The 20452-nt window shown below is 37.2% G+C and overlaps 1 protein-coding gene across 1 annotated transcript; it reads left to right on the forward strand.

Moving 5' to 3' along the window:
• Positions 1 to 16304: 16304 nt before the first annotated feature.
• On the forward strand, positions 16305 to 17374 carry LOC118040908 (uncharacterized). The gene is made up of 2 exons (XM_073412360.1): positions 16305 to 17009; positions 17106 to 17374. Exons 1-2 carry the CDS (start codon positions 16625 to 16627, stop codon positions 17192 to 17194), a joined length of 474 nt encoding a protein of 157 aa, XP_073268461.1. The 5' UTR covers positions 16305 to 16624; the 3' UTR covers positions 17195 to 17374.
• Positions 17375 to 20452: the final 3078 nt, after the last annotated feature.

The following is a 20452-nucleotide window of genomic DNA, read 5'->3' on the forward strand; positions in this document are numbered from 1 at the left end:
ATCCAACTATGAACTGAGTGTTTACTTGGTGATGGCAATCACATAGTGCCCCAACCATCCCTTGTAAACCCCTATACTGCCTTCACGTGAGGTGGTCACTGGGTAGTTCATAGACTTTTTGAGACCAGTTAGAAAACATATCCCTCATATAATAACCTAGAATTTGTCTGAACTTTACAGGATTTTTTGAGCCAAGACCATGACTTCCCTTACCTTTTCGGAATATGGGGAAAGATCTGAGATGATGTAAGTAGTCGAAGGGGATTGCCCAAGAACCAAGGTTGAGGAATTACCACATATAACCAAAGTGCACTATTTTGTAGACACCATAAAGAAGTTGGCCCCTTTTCTGAGTTATCTTGATGAGAATCTGTTTGAGAAGAAGTACAGAAGAATTGCTCATCTAATAAGAATGCTTGTTCAGATTTTAGCAGTCAAAGCCTTGATGCATTTTTGGGATCCAAGCTACAGATGTTTCACCTTCGGGGATATTGATATGACTCCTACTCTTGAAGAGTATGCTCAGATCTTAAGTTTTTCGAATGACCCCTACAAAGTGTACTTCAGACAAAGGATTGAGAATACAGATACAGCAGTTGCCAAACTTCTACATTTGGATCAAGTTGATCGGTATAAGATACCCAATGGAGGTTTCAAGTGGAAGATGATCGAGAATAAATTGAAGATAGATAAAGAAGAAGGGAAATTAGGTGAAGAAAGATATCAGATAATTGCTTTTGCCATATTTAGGTTGGTTTTTTTTCCTTCAGAAGCTGCCGGAATTATTAGCATTGAAACTGCTAACGCCTTTCTTGAATTTGAAGAGGTAAAGCATAACCCTGCTTTAGCTATCTTAGCTGAAACCTTCCTATCTCTAAACCATTACAGATTACATGGGAAAGGGGCGATGCGATGCTGTATCCCTCTCTTATTTATGTGGATAGTAAGCCATTTGCAAGCATCAAAAGAAGTCTTCAATAATTTTTGGTGGTTTAACATGAGGCCTCTTGAGCTGATGCTGACTGAAGAATGGAATGGTTTGGATGAAAAGGCGTGGGTAGAGAAATACCGAGAACTTCCCCAAACTAATTTCAGATGGATAGCTCCTTGGGTAAGTGGTTCCTCTTACCTCATGAGTTGTGGTGACAAGGCATGGGTTCCATTGATTGTCTTAACTGGATATATCAATTACTCACCCTCATTAGTGGTCAGACAGTTTGGAGGAATACAACACGTGCCAAGAACTCGGGCAGTAGCTGAATACACCGGTCTGTTTAAAGAAGCCAGCTCTTTGGAAATGTTAGATGCCATCAGAAATGACTGGAAGCAACCTGTTTTGGTCTACAAGGAAGAGCATCAAAAAGAGTTCTCGGTCAGCCCTACATATTCAACGTGGAGGAGTGGCAGTTCATCTAAGATACTTCAAGAGGTAAAAAAGAAAAAGAAGAGCTCAAGATAGCTCGTCCGTGACATCGGAGCTAAGAAGAAAAAGGGTCAACAATGAGGAAGATCTCCAAGAAGAGCTGGATAAGCTGAGGATTGGGCTCGGTAATAGCAAAAATCATCAAAAATTCCTGGAAGACCAACTCTTGAAAGAAGAAGAGATGAAGGCCTCTCTGGATCAACAATTAAAGAAGAGCCAACATGAAGCAAATGAGCAATTGAAGAAGGGGAAAGCCAAGAATGACGAGTTGGTAAAAAAGAAGCTAATGGTGGAGCATGAATTGGTACGTCTAAAAAAGACCTCAGAAAGTAGAAAGTCTGCCGATAAAGAAACAATAGCTTCTCTGAAGAAAGAAAGGGACCAGTATAAATTAAAATAGGAGGCTGAAAAAGAAAAGAACAGGTTAGCTGATCTCGCCATTGAAGAAGAAAAAAGGTTAAGGACTCGATATCAGATGCAAGCCAAAGATGAGAGAGAAGCAATGAGGGTAGCCGAGTCAGAGATGAAGGGATACCTGAACAAGATAAATGGTATGAGAAACCGAGTGTCTGTGATACAAACCGAGCTTGAGTCCCAAGAGGAAGAAGCAAAGGAAATGCAAGAGCAATTTGAGGAATGGGAAGACTATATCAGTAATTTTGATGCACAACTAAACACTAAGGTAGCTGAGCTTGATATAGAGAAGGAAGAGTTGTAAAGGGCAAGAAATCAGATTCAGCAATTGGAAAAGATGGTTCAAATTTTGGAGACAAACAATGAATCATTAGCTGCCAGCAATGGAACATTGCTCCAAGATAACACCGTGTTCCATTACAAGAGTGAACAAACTGACAGGCTAATTGACATGGTGGCTAGGAAGGCAAATGAGCTACGAGTGAAGGCTGCCAGGATTGCTAACAACCGCTATAGATACGAGGAATATTTGAATGAAGTTTCCTTTTTCATCAAGAATGTGATCAATAGAGGAATATCATTTGAATGAAGACATTTTATATGAACCACTTTGTATTATGTCTACTTTCGGACTTTCATGATATGTACGGAATTTAATCAATCAAAGGAATTGGGCAAAACCACTTTGTGTATATCAGACTTCGGATGTTACCTGTATTTGGCAAAGGAAGTCATGGATTGGCTCTTTAAATCCATATACGTGCATTTGCATCCATGTTTATACATTCATTCATTGATAATCCTTTCACAAGGCTGAAATATATCATTTGCAGTCCCCTTTTGAGCCTAATAAATTTTTCTTGAAAAATAACCTTGGCTAGGATCACACCGTACACTGGGGGGCAAGTGCAAAAAAATCCATAATGATTGAAAGTGCCCAAATAACTCTTAGGGGCATGAAAAAGTCTTCAACAATGAAAGTGCCCAAACAATACTGGGGAGCATAAAAGAAAATTCTCAATCATCAAAGGTGCCCAATCAAAGCTAGGGGGCATGAAGAAAAATCCAAAGGATCTAAAATTTTGAGCAAAAAAAAAAAAAAAAAGGGCAAATGCAATGATGCTCAAAATCAAATGATGAAAACAAAAACAAAGAGAAAGAGCCCAAGCCCAACACTAGGGGGCACCGTGGACCAATTTACAAATCAATTCCAAGGTCCAGAAATGTATGAACAAAAGAGTTTGAGATATAAGCACCAGTGATCCTTAGTCTTAAAGTCCCTTAAACACCTTTTGAGCTTACAAATACCCTTTTCTTCATAGCCAATAGCCCAAGCCTACCTTACGTGCCTAATCAAGCCCTTTTTGATCAAAGGCAAGCAATCTGGATCGATAGGCAGTGCTTTCTCATGCGAAATAAAATCATTATTCATGCAAATAAAATGAATGCTTTGAAAACGGTTCCCAATAACCCTTAAATTGAAATTTAAACCTTTTGTGACCAACCTGATGTCACTTCCTATTCTTCACATTTTCGTCAAAAGCAAAACAAAAAGTTTTCATCACTTCTGAACACCTCTCCACAGGAATCACTTGAATCTCTTCAGATTAAGTTTGCTTTGAATCAATGTCAAAATGATTTTTGTGTCAAGAATAGCTTTGAAATTCCAAATTTTTTGCATGAAAACAACTCCTTATCAAAAACCAAACCTACCTTCACATAGCCCCATCCTCAAACCTGATCCGAATACTTGGGGGCATGATCAAGCTAGAGGGCAATTCACCAAAACACATAGGGGTGGCTCCATGATTCCCCTTCTAAGAAAATGGAAAATGTTGGGTTGAGATGGAAATCTGTTCAGATAAAGGTTTGAGGGCAAAGTTGTTAAAATCACGATTTTAACACGAAACGGAAAGCTGTTCACAAACTCGGATCGTAAAATCGTAAAAAAATCGTAAGGAATTTTAAAATACATTAAAAAAAATTCATGTTTCAAATAAAAATTTATACATAGTTCAAGCACCTTAAAAACATGTTTCAAATAAAACTTTATACATAGGGTCGTTTAAGATACTTAAAAAGTATTTTTTTTTTATTAGTTTATATCTATATATATATATCTGACGAGTAGAACTTTGAACTTGAAGTTCTTGCTACCTTTTTGAATTCAGAATTTGTTATTCTCGGAGGAGGGGAATGCAATCATGCATGCGAATTTCAGGGGGGAGGTTTTAGTTCAAATTGTGTTTGTAAGCCTGAGACATGGAGCTCGTTTTTCTGAGTTGGTGAAGGTTGGCAAATCAAAATAATAATAAAATATTAATTTAATTTAAAAAAAATGAAAAGAACAGGTGAATTGCAATGCCAAAAGATGTCGTAGAAAGGGATTGGAGAACATTTTGTTGTTATTTTTTTAGGTTTTAAATGATAACAAGCAGCACTATTATGGAAGTTCCTGCCATCCTGTTACAGTAGTTGTCGCATCAGCCACACTTTTGCCATTTGTCCAGGAGAGTTTTGCCTCTCCCTAGGTGAAAAGAGAGAGCTTTAAAAAGAAAAAAAGGAGAAGAAACACTTGGAGGATGCCCATTGCAGGAAGCAGACAGCATAAGGGACATAGGGCCCCACGCTTTTGAAGAGAAAAGGTGCCCACCCCAAGACCAAACCACGTGTGTTCCCTTCTTTCTTTCAAAATCGCAAAATCGATCCTGAAATCGTGATTTTGCGCGATTTCATCCGATTTTTGCGATTTTACCTGATTTTATCCATTTTCGATTTTTTCAAGCGATTCAACTCGTAATGCATGTTTTGACTCTTAAAATCATATGATTTTACGAGTCAAAACGCGATTTTAACAACCATGTTTGAGGGATGAGATGTGTGTTGATATCATATCCTACTCGAGTAAGCAAGAGTGAAAAGAGTCATTAAAGCTTACTATCAGACACTCCAACTTTTGAGAAAAAGAAAGACACCATGAAGAAGAGGGGACCTATATTTATCAGGTAAGTATACATGCGTATTGATCATGATGCATCCTTGACATATCAGTGTCTTACCATTACTTTTTTTGAGTGGGCATTGAGCCCCCATCATTCAAATAGTATGCTTTCTAGCCCTATTGCCTTTCTCTTTGAGTGCGTCTAAGAGTCCTCGACCATCTCGAATAGTGTGTTTTCTAACTCTAACTCCTTTCGAGTGTACTTTTCAGCCCTCGTTCCCCTTCGGGTCCTATCATGCCCATTACAATAAAACCATTTTGAGAAATTCTCGCATTTCTCACCGCCTCTAAAATTTTCACCAGAGAAGGTCACCCAACGCAACAAGACCACTTTGAAAATTTTCGTGTTTTTGAAAACATCTTTGTATTTTTCAAAACCTTTCCGGGGCAGGTTATCCAACACAACAAGACCACTTTGAAAATTTTCGTGTTTTTGAAAACATCTTTGTATTTTTCAAAACCTTTCCTGGGCAGGTCACCCAACGCAACACGACCACTTTGAAAATTTTTGTGTTTTGAAAACACCTTTGTATTTTTCAAAACCTTTCCGGGGCAGGTCACCCAACGCAACAAGACCACTTTGAAAATTTTCGTGTTTTTGAAAACATCTTTGTATTTTTCAAAACCTTTCCTGGGCAGGTCACCTAACGCAACAAGACCACTTTGAAAATTTTCGTGTTTTGAAAACACCTTTGTATTTTTCAAAACCTTTCACGTGGGCAGGTCGCCCAACACAACAAGACCTCTTTGAAAAATCTTGGTATTTTTCATCAAAAAAAAAAAATCATCCAATTTTTACTCTAAGTGTGCTTTCTAGCCCTCAAAAGGATTCATCATTCTATCACCTCGCATTCTTCTTTTTCTTCTTTACAATGCCTACTATCTAAAGTCTCTTACGAGACTTTCTATCGCAAGCCTTGTAAAGAGGGGGGCAACTGTCATAACCCAATTCTGGGTTATTCCCCCAAAATAAATTCACCCAAAATAAAAAAAAAATAAAGGCTGGCAACGTGGAGAAGGTATGCCGGGAAATCAAATTGCAATTTTTGGAGGAGATTCAAGATCTATTGGCGTCCCATTGTGCCCAAAATTGGAGAAAAAGAATGCAAATTCAAGGTTAAATTAAATGATTATCGGATGAATTTGCATGAAAATTAAGTCCAAGGACATGATTAAATTTTTAATAGGTCAATTTGATTTAGCAATTCAAATTGAACGGTTGAAGGACATCCTTAATAGGTCAATTTGATTTAATCATGGGCCAAATTGAATTTTAATTATGTTTAAGAATTAATTTGGGTCCAATTGAAGGATTTAATTAAGTGCAAGAACTGAATTATACTTTAAATGGGTCAAATTAATTTTATTTGGGGCTTAATTAGTGAAAAATTAAGTCTAAGGACGTAATTAAATTTTTAATAGGTCAATTTGATTTAATCATGGGCCAAATTGAATTTTAATTATGTTTAAGAATTAATTTGGGTCCAATTGAAGGATTTAATTAAGTGCAAGGACTTAATTATACTTAAAATGGGTCAAATTAATTTTATTTGGGGCTTAATTGGTGAAAAATTAAGTTTAGGAGCTTAATTTGGGCTTAATTGAGAAGATTGGAATTTTAAGAGACCAAATTTAATTTTTACCAAGTTAATTGATTGAAATCAGGGGTCAAATTGCAAGAAAATTGAAGTTTTGGGGTCAATTAAGGGTTAAATTGGCAAAATCCAAAGACAAGGACCAATTTGCAAAAGGCGCCAAACTATAGGGGTCTAATTGACAAAATTCGGGGGTCAAATTGAAAGCTAGAGGGCTAAATTGAAAATCAGCAAAAATCCCTATTTTTTATCCCAAACGGCGCCGTTTTTGTGTTGGGGGGAAGGGACCAGGCGACGCTTTGCCTGGTTACTGTTCATCTTCTTCCTCACAAAGCTGCCCGAGTGGCTGCTTTCCAGGCACATTTTCTCACTCGTGTGGCCCCCAAATCCGACAAAGCGTGCACCAAGATGCCCACCTGAAACCCCTTTATCTCGTAGAGTGGTCTTGTCGGGTCGAAAAGGTTGGAAACAACTTTGTTTATTGGCCCAAAGTGGCACCCTCGGGCGGTCTGTAGCCTTGGATTGCCAAATTTGGCAGTTCGAGGTGCACACTTTGAAACAACGGCTTGGATTCCTCGAGTCGAATCAAGGGCTGAGATTTTTTCCTCGTTAAATACCAGATTACTCTCTTTCGATCCCTATAAATAGGAGCCAATTTCATGCTCATAAAAAGGAGAAAATTGAGCTCAAAGTTGGCAAAAAATCAGCTTTTCCTGCCCGGTTTTCCTGCAACCAGTTCTCTTTTTTTTCTCTCCGCCGTGGCCTCTAGCCGCCACCACTGACCTCGCCACCATCCTTCCCCTGAAACACCGCATCCCATCCATCTCCCAGCAACCTCACCGAAGCCTTCAACACCTCTCTCTCTCCCCCTCTCTTCTCTGCAAAACATTTCTCTCTCTCTACCACCGTAACCCCAGCAGCAGCAGCAACATCATCCACCCTTTCCAGCGGCTTGCACTCCTATCAGCAGCAGCTTGGGTAGCATTTCCCTCCTCAGCCACACCAACAGCTCCAGCCGTGAGCTTTCCCTCTCCTTTGCAGGGCTTGTTTCCTTCTTCTTCCAACCGGGACCAGTGCACGCCGCCGGCCTCGCCGCCTCCAGTCACACCGCGCACCACCAGCCAGGCTGCCGACTCTCTCCACGCTAGGTAATTCTCTCCACCCTGCTCCATCCTTTTCTTCTTCATTCGTTCTTTGTAGCTGTTGCATGCAGAATTTATCTCTGCATGAAGTGGCTAATTATGGCTAAGGCTGCCCACCCATAATCCTCCCAGTCAATATTATGTAATCTCAACAGTTAAAATAATTGCACCCGTTTTTTCCGTTTCCCTACGTATGATGATTGCATTTGTTTCAGTATCATGAAGCTTTGATGGGTTTTTGCAAAAAAAAAATAAATTCAAAAAAAGAAAAATAATAAAAAAAATAAATTTCTTTCTTTAAAATATTTTTCTACCAAGTTTGCTTAATATTGGGTTGTATACTTACATTGTGAGATACAAGTCCAGTATTAAAATACCCGGTTTTTTTTGAAATATTAAAAAAAAAATTTCCAAAAGAAAAAAGTATTTTATTGCATACGGCCAAGTCCTAAAAATTTTCCAAGCATGTTTTTTTTTTTCAAAAAAAATTGCATCGTTCTCACGTTTTGAAAATCCAAAAAAATGGATATCATAACTAGTTTATGATTATCCATTAGGGTTTGGCCAAAATATCAAAAACCTTTTTTCAATTTTTTTTTTCTAGGATCCAGATGTAGACTTTAATATTTGAAAGGTGTAAAATTACATGATAAAGTACACCCTCAAGCATTAAAGATACAAGGGTAAATAAATGTCATTCAGACTTTAGAATGGTTAGGATTTAACCCAATAAGGTAGAGACTCCCTCACGAAGGGAGATCTGCCTTGAACCTTAGAAAAGACCAGCGAATAGAAACTCGACCTAGAAAAGCAATCAAACAATAATGCAGCTTATCTTAGGTAGGGTGCACTGGGGGTGATGTGTCTTCCCCTTGCACAACCAGTCCCTTACTCAGACTCTTGTAGACCATAGGTTCCTAGTAACCATAAGACTAGGTGATGACTCTAATGAACCAAACAAAAAAAATCGCCAGCCAATGTCGCGCGGAATTTTCCGATGTGCGACAGAAGTCAGCAAGTTGGTCATGTGTACTGACATGGGAGACATCTAAAACACCTTTCTTTACCAGATCGCAAACAAAGTGCAGATCAATGGCAATGTGTTTCATGCGAGAGTGCATGACTGGATTTTGACTCAGTTGAGTAGCACCAATGTTATCACAGAAGATGCTAGGATATTTGGACATCTTGATTCCCAATTTATGGAGTAGACTGCGAATCCATATGAGTTATGAAGTTGCTGAGGCTAGGGCCCTATATTCAGCCTCTGTGGAGGATCTAGCAACTGAATGTTGTTTCCTTGTGCTCCATGAGATTGGACAGTTACCAAAGAATATGAGATAAGCAAAGGTAGAGTGTTTGTTGCCTGGATCAATGCCCCAATCTGCATTTGAGTATTCAGAGAGATGAGGATTGACATAGGGCGTTAATGATATTCTATGAGTGATTGTGCCTTTGAGATACCGAAGCACCCGTTTTGCTAAAGTCTAGTGAAGTTGACTGGGTTGGTGCATGACTTGAGCAAGCTTATTCATAGCAAAAATGATATCTGGTCTGGTGAGGGCTAGGTATTGTAAGGCTCCTATGACACTTCTGTATTGTTTCTAGTCCACAGGAGGATGACCATCATTGAGTTGAAGTGTTGGTTTGGTTGACATTGGAGTGTGAATTGGTCTGGCCCCTTCCATGTTAGTTCTCTTGAGGAGGTCTCTGAATTTGCTGCACTTCGGCCCCAATAAAATAGTGCAGGTCACTAAGATCCTTTAATGAGACTTGGGCACCAAGTTGACATATTATATCTGACATAACTTGGAATCATTACCTGTGAGTAGCACATCATCAACATATACCAGCAGAAATAAGATGATATCCTGCTTTGAGTAGATAAACAAGGAAGAGTCAGACTTTGATTGCTTGAATCCAAATGTCAGAAGAAAGGAGCTGAGTTTGTCAAACCAGGCACATGGTGCCTGTTTTAAGCCATAGATAGATTTGTGTAATTTGCAGATGTGTGTGGGCAATGTGGAGTCGACAAATCCTGGGGGCTGAATCATGTAAACATCTTCTTGTAGGGATCCATGGAGGAAGGTATTATTTACATCTAGTTGTTTCATGCACTAGTGATGCTGTAATTAAGGCCGGGACGTTGATGATATCCTTTAGCTACCAGACGTGCTTTATATCTTGATATTGTGCCATTAACATTGTGTTTGATGTGAAAAAGCCACCTGCAACCAACAAGGATGATGGATGGGTTGGATGGAACCAGTTCCCAGGCGCCATGTTTGACTAGGGCGTTAAACTCTTCAGACATAGCCTGGCGCTATTTGTGATCTTTCAGGGCTTGAGAGACACATGTGGGCTCTATAGGTTATGGGAGGGGGTGTTTTGTGGTGAGGTGGATTTGCTTTGGTTTGTAAATGTTGTTCATGGATCTTGTTATCATGGTGTGTTGTCTGGTGAGGGGTTGTGAGAATGGTGCTGTATAACTGACCTGTTTTCTGATGGTGCAGAGGGTGGAACTAGAATCTATGTTGGTGCTGTAGTTGGAGGAACAACGGGAGCAATAGTTGTCTCTGATGATTGTCTGGATGATGTCTGTCTTAAAGATAGAACTATTGGGATGGTGGAGACAATTGTGGGATTCCCTGCATGTGGTTGTGATGACATACTAGTGGATGTAGTGTAGGGAAAAACAGTTTCATAAAAAAAACTTGTTTTGAGATGTAAAGCTGAGGTGATTGAATGTCCATGCATTTATATGCGTTTTGAGTGCTTGAATAACCAAGGAAAATGCAGGCTTTGGACTTTGGTTGCAGCTTGTTGTGATTGTAAGGTTTTAGCCATGGAAAACACTGGTACCCAAAGGTGCGCAATTTGTAATAATTTGGTTGACGACCAAAAATGCTTTCAAAAGGACTTTTGTTGTTAAGAACTGAAGTTGGCATACGGTTAATTAGATAAACTGTAGTTTGAAAGGCATATGTCCAGTATGACACTGGAAGATGTGCTTGATGAAGCAACGTGAGACCTGTCTCGACAATGTGACGATGTCTTCGTTCAGTTATCCCATTTTGTTGTGGTGTGTGTGGAGTAGTGGTGAGCATGTTTATGGACTAAGCTGATAGAAATTGACGCAAACTCTGATACTCACCGCCATTATCAGAGTATAGATTCTTAATTTGAAAACCAAATTGTTTTTCAACAAATCCTTTTAATTGAATGAATATGGATCAAACATCATTTTTGTGATGAATTGGAAATAACTAGCAGTACTTTGTGAAATGATCCACAAATAAAGCATAATATCGATAACCATCGATGGAGGTTGATGTTGTTGCTCTCTATATATCTGTGTAGATGTATTCTAGAGGATGTGTGCTTGTAAGTGATGTTTTGGAAAACAATAATTGATGACTTTTATTGCATTGACAAGCTGAACACAGAGATGATAAAGTTTGGTTGGAGCCTAAAACTAGAAGCAAAAACTGACTAATTATGGAACGACATATTTTGGTGGAGGGATGACCAAGCCATGTGTGCCAAAGATCAAGGGAGGTTCTTTCACCGACAAGTGCAAGTGCTGGAGGTTTCTTGATTGATGATAGCTGTGGCAGTGGATAGACACCATCCTGGCAGTCACCGTGAAGTATTGTTGTCCCCGTGTTTCGATCTTTCAAACCTGAGCCATCACTAATGACTACTTTGTCTATTCCATCGTATTCAGAGTGAATTGAGAGGTTTGTAAGATTAGAGGCAATGTGATGTGATGCTGCTAAGTCCATGAGCCATTTTTTCTCCTGTGTACCATTTGTAGCTGCATAATTTGCTGTTTTTGGCCGTGATACCTTGTGACATGTTTTAGCTGAGTGCCCTTTAGTGTCACATAGTTGGCAAATTAGTGGAGGCTGACTAGATTTGTCTCTGGGAATGTATCTACGCTACTTAGATCTGTAGTAACCAGCTGGAGGGTTTGAAGATCGTGCTGGTTTGAAGTATCTGCTGTGTTGAGCTGCATTGACAGTGGCTATTAATCTGGAGTTGGAGGCATCAATACGCTTGAGATAGTTTTCATGACTGATTAATACATAATGGAGTTCTTCAAATGTGAGGGATGTTTCTCTAGTTCGTATTTTAGTTGCTATATCACGAAATTCTGCCTCTATCCCATTGAGAATATATAACATAATGTCATCTATATAGATGGGAGTATCAATGACAGTGAGCTCATCAACTAGCCTTTTAACAATGTTGAGATAATTTGAAACTGGCTGGCTTCCTCTTTGTATAAGTGTCAATTCTTCCTTGAGTTGCATGACACGCGTGCATGATCGATTTGCATACAATCATTGTATTTTTACCCATGCATCACGGGCAGTGGTGGAAGAAGTGGCAATCAGTGGCAGAACTGGTTCTAAAACAGATGCAAGGATTGCATGAAGGAGCAAGTTATCTTGCTGAAACCAGCGCTAGAAAGCAGGATTTCAATTACCAGCAGTAGATGATCCAGTAGTTGGATCATGTAATTTTTGTGATGGACAACTAGTGGTTCCATCAATATATCCTTGTAGGTTGTAGCCTACCTATGAGCAAGGACATTAATTGAGCATGCTAAGAAGGAAAATTCGAGGGTGTTAATTTCAGGAGAAGTTGAGAACTAACATTGAAGGTAATGAGATGAGTATCACCATTGCCATGAGTTTCAGAGTTTATGATGACAGCATCTGCATTTGAGGCCATATTAGAGAGTCTCGTGAAAGAAAGGGTTAGCTCTAATACCATATAGATTTTGCTGAACATGCTTTCTTTATGGACGTGAACTCTTTTTATAGGGTGACTTACAAGTTGCATGTACTGTAAATACAATGACTAGAAGTTTGTTTCAGCTAAAGTTGTATGTTGACAAGGAGTCTTCAAAGGATAGGTATACAACATACGTGGGTGTATTTATCTGCAGCGGATGATTATCTTTTGTGTTGTGGATAATCCTTAACAACCTGGCTATGAAGAACTTTATCCTCCAATACGAAAACAATGGTTGCAAACCTTTTAAAATCTTTTATAATATGTATTAATAATCAAAAGTTCAGAATCAACCAAATAATATGTTAAAAAAAATTCCTCTATAACCTATTTCCAGTACAAATATGCTACTCTAAGATCTGGCAGAGTTTGAATTTGAATAATTAATTAAGTTGAATAATTAAAAAATAGTTGGTAAGCTATAATTAAAATTCAATGTTCACCTGTAATCTCATAACTGCATTAACAACCATTTTTGCAAAGTATTCCTTATCCTGTGATAGTAATTTGGAACTCAAAGTAGTCCTTGCAAAGAAACTCTAGGTTTCATTTTGGTCTCATAATTTCCATCAAAAAAGAAACTCAATATCAAATTTAATTAAAGAAAATCATTCAATTACATTTTTTATACAAACTGGCATTGAATAAGAAAGAAAAAGATAGTCATATGCCTAGAAAAGTTAATTGAACATAACTAGTACCATGTTCACATGAACCTCCAAAACTAGGATCTACAACAAAAATAAATTTAAATATGGATTATCTTGTCCCAATGAAAGGCAGAGTTCCAATTAATTGAAAAGATTAGGATAGGCATGCCTAACAGACAAATTCCAAGATACTAGTTTGTCAATGAATACAAAGTTAAACCACCATTTTAATTCACCAAAGTATGATATAATTAAGCAACCATCTAAAAATGGAGCAAAATAGACTTACCTAAGCCCCAAGAATCAATGGCCTAAGGTGAAGATTTTCTTATTGCAGCCCAATCAGACTTAGCCAACTCTATTGGTTTATTTTGTGATCCAATAAGCCATTTATATTGCTGGAAAAAAAAAACATAAATATTATGTTAAACCCATCCAGCTATAAACATTGCTAGTCTTTAAAACAAATCAAAGTTAAACTATCAAAAACAGAAAGAATATCAGCATTGGTAGCTCCTAAATCGACCATCCACCACCATAAAAAATTCTATACTTGATTAATGGAAGAATATGCTAAAAATTTATAACATGATTGAGACATTCCATTCGTGAGAAACATGAGCACATAACAAAACAGGTTGCGTAAGCTTATTCTAAATTACTACAAAAAATTTCTAGAGAACAAGTTTATTCATCAATGTAAATCAATTTACAAAAAACAAACTTCTTAATGCAGTTCTCAAGAACTAATCAGAGTCTATCCTACTTGCAAAAGCTGCTCAATTTTGAAATTTAGGAGTATAGTACAAAATAAATCTACTATAAGAGTAGCAAGAAATTTCCATCAATCGCTTTCTTCCAGACACTTGAATTACCAGCATTGATCCAGTTGCCTAAAATCATTTAATTTATGAATCGTAACCCTACAAATTAAATTGGGGTTTTTGATAAATTTTCAATTAAACATGCATAATTAGGTTATAGATCATGGTAAAAACATTACATAAACCATTATATTATCAAATGAATAGCCTAAAACCATTATTCAAAGTATCGATATAAAAAAAAAATTGTTACTTGTGTTATTGAGTTCTAGGTGAGCGAGATGAATCTACACGACATAATAACACTTGAGATTGAAAAAATTAGGTTAAAATTTTTTAATGTAAGTTAAATTGCAACAGAGAAAAACATAAATCATAAATTAATTACCTGAATTATTAAAGAAAAGAGTGCAAAACCCAACCCGTTTACAAAGAGAAGGGGAAAATTAGGATGTTCGATGGTGATAATGATGGGTCTAGTGGGATGTTGCCATGGGTCTGTGTTTCTGGTGGTTTACAGAGAAAGATTGAATCTATTAAGATGAAGGAGAAGAAGGTGAAGAAAAAAAATTAGGGATGTTGAAGATGAATGAGAAGAAGATGAAAAGTTTGGGACAAAGGAAAATCAAATCGATGAAGAGAGGGTGATTTTTTTACAGTTATGGATCTTATTAGGGACGAAGGAGATCCACTAGAAGTTAATTAATTTCCAGTTGTTGGTTTCTTTGTTCTATGTTTACGTTTCTAAGGGGGGGAGATTACTGCAGGTGTAGAATTAGCAACGACAACGAAATTAAACGGTTGAGATTTTATCATATCAAAAGTAATCAACGGTCTATATAATTTTGGTTTTCTATTAAGATTTAAATTATTATTTTTTCAATTAGCAACAGATAATCCATTGCAAAATTTATGTTGCCTCTAGCAATGGATTTTTTATTGCTAAAGCCTGTTACTAATATATATATATATATATATATATATATATATATATATATATATGTGTGTGTGTGTGATCTGTTGCAAATCTGTTACTAAATTTAGCAACTAAATTATCCGTTGCTAAATTCATATGCAAATAGCCTTGTTTTTAGTAGTGGCCCCAAGGTTCCAACGAAGACCCACCTTCTCCTTCTATTCCAATGCCTCTATTCTAAATTAATCTTATTTGAACTTATAAATATTTAAATTTGTAACAAATATTTGATTTTTATATTAATTCAATTTATTTTTTATTTTTGTTTAATATTTTTAAATTATTATTAACGGGTTACCAACAGTCTAAATCTATCAGTATATTCCAAAGAATTGAAAAATAATTATTGCAAATATCACTGACATTGTTTAATGACTGACAGAATAAAAGACGATATATTTGATGTTTAAAAGTCAAATTACTGAAAGAAATATTGATGGACAAAAAGACTCATCGATTGAATGACATTCAGATTTTTTGTCGGTGATATATTATATTCATTGATGCAAATCCTGATAGAATGAAGCTGATAATTTTATTTTATTTTTTGTATATATTTTGTCTGTCAATAAATATATTAATAAAATTATTACAGATATACCATAAATTACGGACAAGAATTTTTTTAACAGCTATTTTTATTTATGAGCATGTCGGGAAAATTTGTGCCCGTAAACTGTGAGTTTAAATATAGACAAAACAGTCCGTCCATCAATCTAAAAATTTTGATAGTGAGATAGTGCTCTCATCAACAAGCGCACCAAAGTTGAAAACTATTGGCATTTGCTATTAACACGTTTTGTTCAATAGGATATGTTTCACGGCACAACCACTCTATTAATTAGTAAAGATAATTCAGAATAGCAAAAAAGTTAAATGTACTTATTGCACTCTGAAATTCATAGACTTATTAAAGCATGCCATTGAAGGAAGTGATGATCTGTGCATATAGAACTGAAATTCAATATCTGTGCAAGAGTAGAAGAGTACTGTTCAGTATATCAACCATGCAGATGGCCTAACATATTCTGCTTGCTAGCAGTGATATAAGTCAGACATTCGAACACGGTTTTTATGAACAGATATTGTTGGAAAATAAATTTAATTCCAAGTGTAACAGAAATAAGAAATGTTGACTGAATTACAACCCAGTTTGTTGTGCAAGCTTTGCCCATTGTTAGCATACTCGCAGAGTCGACATATATCTGTGTGCATAAATCACTACCGTTAGCGGATAAACTTGTTCTTAAGGAGACAATCGTTAGCATAAATCACCGCAGGACTGCTACCAGTACATGTAAAATTAATACGTGTGCTTAAAAATGGAGTTCAAATATGAACAGAACGATAAAGAGTGGGAAATGCATGCTATTTAGTTCCATTGCCGAAGTCAAATATTATAAGATACTTCAAAGTCAAAAAAGAAAAGGTGGGGATAAAGCTTGTATTCTATTGCATATAGACAGAAACAGACAGTCCTCCACAGCGCCACCACCCCACCACCGACGCCCTCCACTAAAAGAGAAACCCAAAGCACACGTTCCTTTCTATAATATTCAACATCACCAAGCGAGAGGTACTAGGAATTTAAGAAGCATTTCAAAAACCGTGTCTCTTAATTACCTTTACAATTAATGCCTCACTTTTCAAAAACCTTGTCTTGTTACCTTGAAAATGCCTATATATAGGGTTACCACTTCAAGCATTTCCAGTCAACAAAACATACTAGTTTCTCATATAGCGAGTGACACGCATAAACATACAGATACATCGAGCCGTGAGAGTATAATCTGGAAATGGCAAGTCCAAGAGTGTTAGGGACTGCTTTCCTGGTCTTGCTCATTGTAGACCTCACCCTTGCTGCTAGGACACTGCAGGCAATCAGTGGAGGTGGAGGTGGAGGGCAGGGAGGAGGTGGTGGTGGTGGTTCTGGATCAGGACTTGGGTCAGGTTATGGTTCTGGGTCTGGATCCGGGAGCGGTGAAGGATATGGTGCTGGTGGTCGTGGAGGAGGTGGAGGCGGAGGCAGTGGCGGAGGTGGAGGTGGTGGCAGTGGTGGAGGCAATGGGTCAGGTTCTGGCTATGGGTCTGGTAGCGGCTCAGGCTATGGGTCTGGTAGTGGGATAGGTGGTGGTAAAGGTGGCGGCGGCGGCGGCGGCAGTGGAGGTGGCGGCGGCGGCGGTCAAGGCTCTGGATCTGGAAGTGGGTCAGGCTATGGAAGTGGAAGTGGAAGCGGAAGTGGCGGTGGCAAGGGTGGGAAAGGAAGTGGAGGAGGAGGAGGTGGAGGAGGAGGATCCGGCTCTGGCTCAGGTTATGGTAGCGGGTCTGGTTATGGGGAGGGATACGGAGGAGGGAAAGGTAATTAGAAGCTTGCCATGAACACAGAAGTTACCTTGACGTCTTTTGAATTCCGGAATAAAATTATGGGAGCTCGCACATGCGTGCATGTAGTATGTTGACGAGCAATTACAACGGTGCATGCATGTCTACTTAATAAAATCACTTTTTAGAGTACATTTTACTCTAAAAGTATATTTTATAGATAATCTCTCCCCCAAACCTTAATAAAAAGTGAATATATCATTTCCATAAAAAACAGGATTTCATCACAGAAAAGAACTTCAAATAAAATTAAAAGAACTGAGCTTGAGCTTTTGAAAACTGAAAAATTCTCCCAAGCACAACCCAAGACTTGCAGTGTTGACTTTGCATGCAGTAAAAGAACCATGTCTCATGTGAAAATAGCTTACGACGGCCAAAATGTCAGGCAGAGTTTTTGATCCCTCACCAATGGCGGCCAATAGGCCTTTAGAATCCGCAAAGTAAATTTTATATCCAAAGGACCACCAGTAGGTCCGCTCAACAAATATTCTGAAAATATATAATTTCAAGAAAACTATATATTGGCATTAATTTGCTATTAAAATCTTGGGAGAAAAAAAAGAGAGAGGATATGTTTCAAGGCACAACTACTTAACTAGTAATTAGTAAAGATAATTCCGAATACATAGCAGAATATCCCCAATAACCAAAAAAGTTAAATGCACTTATTGCACTCTATATTAAAGTATGGCATCAAATTAAGGAAGTGATAATATGTGCATGCATGGAAATAGAGATCAATGTTGTTAAAATTATGAGTTGATTGGTAAAATTATATGATTTTATAAATTAACATATACTATTCGTATTAAATTGAATTAAAAACTCAGAAAGTAATACAATCTTATTAACTTGTTGAAATCACGTGTCCCCAAAGAGTGTAGTGTGATGGCAAAGGACCTGAAATCTGCACAGCAAGTCTCGAATTCGAGTAAAGGCGTGCACCTCTTGTAAGAATCTGGAACAATTGAGGTTTTACTCACTTATTTGGGCTCATAAAATTCCGGGGGATGGAGTTTTCTTGAATCCAAAAAACAATTGTTGAAATCGCTTTGAACTCGGTTTCACAAGTTTACAAGAAATATATATATTACACTGCAGTTACAGTATCTACACCGAAAAGTTGAAAAACTAGCCATTCACATTCCACAATTCCACATTAACCCTAGTGGGCAAAGCACCAATGGGCCATGACATCCTCTTCATTCTCCAAATCTCCATTGACTTGTACTTGTAGAAGCAAATCAATTAATCTGGTGAGCGATCTGCTTTCTGCAACCTTGAAGTTTATTTTCTATGAGGCTTTTGAATTAGTTTTCTTAGTTGATAATTACTAGGGAAACTAATTAATTTTGGTATGAGAATGTTGGTCATAAACCCCCTTAATGTCATTTCCACTCTGTATCTATTCCAAATGATTTCCGGTTGTCAAGAAGTGCGAAGAAAATATGAGAATGTTGATAAGTACTAGTAGTTAAAGAAGTATGCTTATTTCTAAAAATGCTTATTGATGTTATCATGTTAATTAAATTAATATGGATGATCGATCGTGGATGTATCGTCGTCTTATGGATGGTTGCCTTCATCCTGAATACATTACAGGTGTTAGAAGATTTATCAATTTTGCCTTTTCAATTGATAAAAATATATCTAGGGGAAAAATTAAATGTCCTAGTGTGAAGTGCAAAAATCAAAAGTTTTTATAGGAAAATGATGTTTGTAAGCATCTATTGACAAAAGGTTTTTTACCTTGTTATGAAAATTGGACTGTACATAGGGAGTCTTATGTTGTAGAACCAATATTGGTTGGGCCTTCATCGATTGGAATTAGTCATGTTGTGAATGATGTTTATCTAGAAAATCCATAGAGGAATCTAGTTATTGATGTAATGGGGTTGGTGATGCATACTCTAATGATAATGTGTCTAGTCCTATGGCAGTAGAGGAACTTCCAAATCCAGAGACAACTAATTTTTTTAAGCTTTTGAAAGCTATGAAGGAGCCTTTATGGGATTAGTGTACCAAACAATCCAAATTATCTTCTTGTGTACAATTGCTTAATATGAAGTCAACTTTAAATTTTACTAAAACTGCTTTCAAAAAATTTATTGATTTTACAAAAAGTTGCATGCCTAATAATGAAAATTTGGTATCAAATTTTTATGATGCCAAGAAATTTATGCGGTCACCTGGACTTGGTTATGAGAAATATGATGTATGTCCTAATTATTATATGTTGTACTATGGGGTAGATGCAATAAAAATAAATTGTGATTTTTATGGAAGTTCATGATATAAACCTAAAAATTCGACTAATAAAGGTTCCAATAAGACAGAGAAGCAACTCCGATACTTTCCATTGACACCAAGGCTTCAGAGACTGTTCATGTCTCTATATTATGCCAAATATATGACATGATATCATTTTTATAAGTCAGATAATAGGGTTATGGTGCACCCATCTAATGGGGAGGCATGTAAGGAGTTTAATCATGTCCACTTGAGCTTTGCATCAGATCCAAGAAATATTCGGTTAGGGTTATGCACTGATTGGTTTTGTCCATTTGACATGTCTTCAAATACATACTCTTGTTGGCCAGTAATTACGACTGTTTATAATTTGCCTCCATGGAAGTGCATGACTAGACCATTCATATTTTTAGCAATGATGATTCTTGGACCAAAGAATTCGAGGAAAAAGCTTGATGTTTTCCTAAGACCTTTGATTGATGAGTTAAAGAATTTGTGGTCTGTTGGTGTTGAAACATATGATGTATATAGAAAGGAAAATATTTCAATTAAGGGCAGCTTTGATGTGGACCATTAGTGACTTTCTAGTATATGGCATGTTATCGGGTTGGAGTACTCATGACAATCTGTCTTGTCCTTATTGAATGGAGCATAGCAAGGCTTTTATATTCAAAAATAAAGGGAAAACTACATTTTTTAATTGTCATCGAAGATTCCTTCCCATGAACCACCCATATAAATGTCAATCTGATAAGTTTTTGAAAGGAAAAATTGAAAGGCTCCCTCCTTTACCTAATCCATCTGGTTTGGAAATGCTAAACAAAGTGTCCAAGTTTACTGAGGGACACAATGGAAGTTCATCATATAATGATTAAATTCCTGGCTTTGGTGTTAAACTCAATTGGGTGAAGAAGAGCATTTTCTAGGAGCTTCCATATTGGTATATAAATTTGATTCGTCATAATCTTGATGTCATGCATATTGAGAAAAAT

Source organism: Populus alba, chromosome 1, assembly GCF_005239225.2.
Source record: "Populus alba chromosome 1, ASM523922v2, whole genome shotgun sequence".
In the NCBI taxonomy this organism is placed as follows: domain Eukaryota; kingdom Viridiplantae; phylum Streptophyta; class Magnoliopsida; order Malpighiales; family Salicaceae; genus Populus; species Populus alba.

What these genes read in the sequence shown, in the direction of transcription:
- LOC118040908 (XM_073412360.1), top strand. Translation starts at nt 16,625, where the DNA reads ATGGCAAGTCCAAGAGTGTTAGGGACTGCTTTCCTGGTCTTGCTCATT. An exon ending in TGGAGGTGGCGGCGGCGGCG is followed by an intron (nt 17,010 to 17,105) that starts GTCAAGGCTCTG and finishes GTGGAGGAGGAG; the next exon opens with GAGGTGGAGGAGGAGGATCC.